At 34.5% G+C, this 6,076-nt stretch overlaps 1 protein-coding gene across 1 annotated transcript in view; it reads right to left on the bottom strand.

Moving 5' to 3' along the window:
• Positions 1-5,010, bottom strand: part of Glra3 (glycine receptor alpha 3) — a 179,514-nt gene extending 174,504 nt beyond the window's left edge. The window contains exon 1 of the mRNA XM_021169808.2: positions 4,496-5,010. Within this exon, the coding sequence (XP_021025467.1) occupies positions 4,496-4,614 (119 nt within the window). The 5' untranslated portion in view covers positions 4,615-5,010. The remainder of the gene's footprint in view (positions 1-4,495) is intronic.
• Positions 5,011-6,076: the final 1,066 nt, after the last annotated feature.

The following is a 6,076-nucleotide window of genomic DNA, read 5'->3' as shown; positions in this document are numbered from 1 at the left end:
ACNTNNNNANNNAAATAGTATGTGTGTCTATGTTTATGTAAGTATTTATGTATTGGGGCATGTACATTTCATCACACAAATATGGAGTCAACAAAAGTAAAGGAGTCAGTTTTCTCCTTCAACCATATTATTTCTAGGGTTAGAATTTGGGTTGTCTGGCCTAGCCTCAGGTACCTCCCACAAAGTCATCTCTAAAGACAACCAGGTTTACTTTGGGAGCTATGTTAATAGTTGTAACAAGAAGAATATGAGTTTAAATAACAAACTATGGCTTCTTCCACTAACTTTGGCAATGAACATTACCTAGGCATACACTTTGTGACTGTACAAGCACCTATAGCTCAAAATAGTCTTTTGTTATCATTAAGGAAGTATAAGGCCAGACTCAGAACAAGTGTCAAACCTTCTCAATAGCTTCCCTGCCTTAAGCTTCTGAAAACAGTGCTTGCATATTTTTTCGATAGTTGACCCCACTTTCTTTTTCCGTGCTTTAAGTACTATGCTTTGAAAGGTAGTAGTTCCCTAGTCAAGTATAACTAACCATGCTGGGTGCCCAAGCATATATATAGAATTTGATGAAAGAATTAGACTGAAATTCTTAACATTATACATGTGATTGACATACCATGGTACAGTTGTTTGAATACAAAAAATTAAGTTTATAGAGGAAAAATGTACTTTATAACCTACTTTGTAATCTGAAGCACAGATTGACTAGGGTGCTGGATTATAATTCACTTCTATGTATTTTTTCATATAGAAGCAGAAGATTCATGTATGTGAGGTATAATTAATTGAATGTATAAAATTATTGAATATATAAAATTATTGATTAAATGTAACCTTATGTAATAAACCTTAAGGGTAAAAGTTTATTCTTTGATATATATTCTTTTTCAATTGTTACATAAGAAAACAGTTACCTACTGCAAAAATCCACTTAAAAGGATTGTTTTCAATCCCTAAGCATAATAAAAAGCCAAACCAAGAACTTAAAATGACAAAATGTTTTGGTAGACTTTGAAGTAATACAATAAGACATTTTTTTGGCTCATTAGCATTGACCTGTGAAGTTTTACACTGTCAGGTTTAGCCACAATACATTTTAATATATCAAAATAGCAAACCTATGTTGGGCCTCTATAAAAATAAAACGTTACCTGGTATAATCTGCTGACCACCATGTTAAAGAAAATTTTGCTTGTGGTTTTGTGTTTTGGCATTTATTCTGCAAGCCCTTCTTAATCATCACCAATTTGCATTTCAAAAAGAGATGAACAGTGACATTTTGTTCCTTATTTTATTAGGATTAAAACTAAACCCAAGAAAAGTGCTTAATAAAACAGAAATGTTTTAGTAAAATGTGAAAGCTTTAACACTTAGAAATTTGTGTCTACACAGTTTTGAAACATGTCTATTTAAATATATGTTTAACTCATCTTATTTTAAGTTTTCTTTAAAATACCCAAGATGTTTCTTCCTAATGGATAGTTCCAATTGATTTGTGCTAATAAATATTCTTGCTCTTATAATTCTGACTGATTTCATCAAAATTAATGCTAAAACTTAGAAATTATCCTGACATATAAAGACAAAAAACTGTGGTCTTTCAATAATAATCATGGAAATCAGGAAAAATGTTAGACATTTTATAGTATCTTAGCACTTACCCAGATATGTGTGAGTAGAGGAGCTCAGATACCACTTATAGGAATAGAATTAGGTATAAGAGCTTTGGGAAGATTACGATGTCTACAAAAGTTTAACATTCTCATCTAACCATACTCATGTCTGCCCTATCATCCAGAAAGTTTTCTAAAGAAAGTCTCAGATGTGGAATACACAGTGGTCACATACATACATGCATATATGCACATATATATATACATACATATATGCATATATATATACATACATGCATACATACATACGAACAAAAGTACATACATCACTTGATGTTCAGGGATATTCATGATAGAATTATATTTGACCAAAGTTGAAAAATAGTCTGTGAATCTATTAAGAGAGCAAGGAGTACTTTGATTGTCCTAAGATCATACAAAGTGTTCCCATGCTTTAATGAGAATGTGTTCCTGCTATGTCCAGCACCATGGATAAGCATACAAACATGAAGTACTGAAAAATGAATCAGATGCAAATTATTGCTTATTTATAAAGTTCAAAACAAAGAAAAACATATTTGTGGCATAAATTATGATAGTTTTTACCTTTAAGAAATGTGATGCCTTTGAAAGGAGATGGAGGTGGTGGCTGAGCACCTACCTAGTATTTGATTTTTACTCCTAATTCTAGCTCTTTGATCTCCTCACCTGTGCCTGTTCACTTTTGGGAAACTTTAGCTAAATATTATGTATATATCTATTTAGAATTATCTATGAACTTTCAACAGAACTTTTAAAATCTTTTAAAAACCAGTTAAAGTTATTTGAACTAGAACATTATGGATGACTTTGGTGATTGTTTGCTCCTGTTGCCTCTATCTTGTTCTGGAAAGAGTTTGCTAAAGTATTTTAATGTTAAAGTAATGATTTCTGTTGTTCAATAAGACTGTAAGCTGACTATAGCTTAAAGTAATGAAGAACATCTTTCAAAGCTCTATCTTCACATCTCCTTTTCTACTAATTCATCATAGGTAGATTTAGTTAACAAAGAATAATTTCCATGAAGATATTTTATACATCATTTTCAGTAAACAGTCCTATGGAATACTTCTTTTAGTGACCATCACCTGGGGTAAAAATATTTATTTTTGAAATGTTACTAAAGTTTTCACAGAACAGTGATAAAATCTTCTCTGGCTTTTGACAGAAAAAAATAATGAAGAATATAAATATAAATAAAAATCTCACTGGGGGAGTCCTTTTCTAAGAATTTATGATTGAATTATTGTTTAAATTTTTAATCATTAATTAATGATATTAAAGATAAATTGTAATGATGTATTGCTTTTGGAGAATTTCACTAAAAATATCACAAATCAAAGTATCCAATAATGAAAATTCCATATCTAGTTACTATAAAATATTGTGATGAATTTTCATTATATAAATTTCACCTCATTGACTAATATATTTTAATAATTGACCTTAAATATAAACTAAACAGACATATCTGCTGTTAAAATATATATTACCACCATTGATATTAAATACTATAAATGATTATACATAAAGTAGCATGCATGTCAAATGACTAGTGTATTTTCACCTGAATTTTGTGCCACTTTCTGTAACATACTCATATGCATGAGACCTCTACATGCTTTTGATTTGCTACATAGATGTATGATCTCTGTCAATTGAAAGTTACAAAGACCATAAAATCATATTAATACACTTTTCACTGAGAATACTGTGATCTGAGCTGTTTTAAGACTTCAATTTAAAAGGAAGTGTAGCATTTGTAGGAAATGTAATTTTCTACTCAACCATTTCCTATTACAAATAGGCATGCCAGAACAATATGTGATTCACACTTTTAAGACAGCCAAAAGATTAAAACTGGAATTATTAACACAAGGAGAAATACTTACATCACATGGGAACCAGTATATGCTTAACTGATTCAGTGCTCTAGTTATTTAACTTTGCACTCTTGAAAAGGTTGTCAGCCATAAAGTGAATATCCCACAGTAATTATGTGATAATACTAATGAAAAACTTATGTTGCTAGTTTAAATATCTATAAGAACATTTTTTTTTGCTTTCATACAGTGTTTACTGAACAATGGAGTTTTAATTATCTTAACTTTCACCTAGCTTACCCTAGTATCTTCTATATAACTGTGAAGAAAGGTAGAAAGACTACCAAATATCATTGAGACATAGGAAAAACTGTCATGGCACGACAATTTTACAAGTTAATAGTCTTCTTATACTGCTTTCTGCCAAAAGACAACTGTAGGCACAGAACATTTCTGATGATTTATTAATTATTTTACTTCATGCCTTGCTGAATTAGGTCATTGCAAACTAGTACCTTAAAGTTTCTATTCTTTTACCTAATCAGTTCCTATATGAAAATGACATTTCTCTAATCAAAAATTGTTTATGTTCTACACTAGCCTTTCTGTTTTCATGATGGCCCTGTTTCTAATTTTGTTTTGTATTTTTAAGATATTAACACCTAGAAATTATAATTCATCATTACCAAGAAAACTCTAATGAGAAATATGTGAGAAGCAAAATATCTGTTTTCTTTTTTAAGTCATTAGGTTTGGAAGAGTAACATGGGAAGAGCCCAGCTACTCAAACACACACCCTCAGTGAAAAATAACAGGAAATTATATATCTCCAGATGTCTCAATAGATAGATTAGTAGGCTCTTTGAAACAGATAAGTACGATTTAAGTATTGTTTCAGTAAGTCAGAACACAGTCCTAGATTTCTCAGCTTCCTCATTAACAAGTGGTTGCAGATTAACACATTGGTTTATTGAGCTCTCTTAAAGAGATTGTTAATGCATGCAGACTTACCTCAGTAACAGTGCGGCTTCCCAGAAGTAAAATCCAGAAACTAGTGTCCGAAAGTGTCTCACGTGGGCCATGATACGGAAAGAGATCCACGATCCTGAAAGCAGTCTTATCCAAGGCATGGGGGACCAGAAAGACAGAAGTGAAAATGTGACATGTAACCCCTTGGGGCTGCTGGAGATAAACGCTTGAGGAGCTTCAGCACCTCAGACAGCTCCCGCAGGACTCTGAATCCCTCTTTCAAACACTTGATGTTTTCCTGGACTCCTGCTCTGTGCACTGAGCAGAAAGATTCACAGGGCTACAGACATGCGAGTGATTTCACAGTAAAGCCACAGAAAAGCGTGAGACTGTGACGACGCGTCAGGAGTGCAGAGGTCCTGAGCAACAGTTCCCCCAAAGCTCTATCAGCAGAAAAGGACTCGCCTTTTCTTGGCTCTGACCCAGGCAGGGTTCGAGGAAGAACAGCAGCAGTCAAAACTGGGAATGCTGCTCCACTAGGTCCAAGAGCCAGAATCTCGCTCTCCACCTTTGCATAAATCCCACGGAGCGGAGCGCGGCAAAGACAGGCGGGGGCGGGGCCAGAGGACTTGTCCTTCCCGCCAATCACAGCTGCACAGCAGGACAGAGTGACAGGCCACTTACCAAGCAAGGGAATGCTCAGCCTTTCAGCCCCAAAAAAGGAGGGGCTGTGTAGAATTGGTGCAGTGCCCACTAGGCTCCTAGAGAGAGTGGAGAAGGAATCCTTGGAGCTGAGAAGGGGAGATTCAGTGGTTTGCAGAATTAGAGGGCAGAACTACGAGGGGAGGCTCCTTCCCTCTCAGAAAAGGCACAATTTAGTAAAGACATATCTTTTCAGATATGACTACTGTCTCATAGAGCTGGGAATGCAATGCACATGCCCAGCCGAACAAGTTGCTTCTACAAGCATCTCATGCTCAGAGCCAGCTTGCAGGCAGTTAATTGACTTTGGTGCTAATGAGGCTTCCGAAAAGACTAAGGGAGGAAATCTCCTGAGACTGGAGAGACATCACTTAGACTCCCCCACCCCCCACCCCTCAGTTTTCAAATGATTGGCTCCGGTGTTTTAAATGGAAGAACTAGCACATAGTACTAACTGGTTTATTTCTTCCTTAATCTTTTCAGAGCCCAGTCTCTCATCTCCACTGTGTGTGTGTGTGTGTGTGTGTGTGTGTGTGTGTGTGTGTGTGTGTGTGTGTGTGAGTGAGACCTAAAATAGAAAATAGAAAATCTTTATTTCCAGTTGGCCAGTATCAAAATGTTCATTTCTTTTGGCTTTTTAAAAAAGTCCACTACAAATTTATTCTGAAACTGCTCCTTTCAACTCTTTAACTTTTTTCAACAACTAAGCTACATATTAAGAATACATTCTTAACCTGTCCCACAATCTTTTTCCTAGTTGAGTTAAAATTGTAATTTACAATTTAGATGCAAAATGGAAAACTAGATTTAGCTGGAAGTATACAAGGCATCCTTTACCAACCTGCTGAAAGAAGTTACAGTGAATACTCTTATTTATGTCTTCTATTTAGTAGATCACATTAATTTCATTCAGTGAAAAAT

The sequence above is a fragment of the Mus caroli genome, chromosome 8 (genome assembly GCF_900094665.2).
Source record: "Mus caroli chromosome 8, CAROLI_EIJ_v1.1, whole genome shotgun sequence".
Taxonomy (NCBI): domain Eukaryota; kingdom Metazoa; phylum Chordata; class Mammalia; order Rodentia; family Muridae; genus Mus; species Mus caroli.
This window is presented reverse-complemented; position numbering and strand designations above follow the sequence as displayed.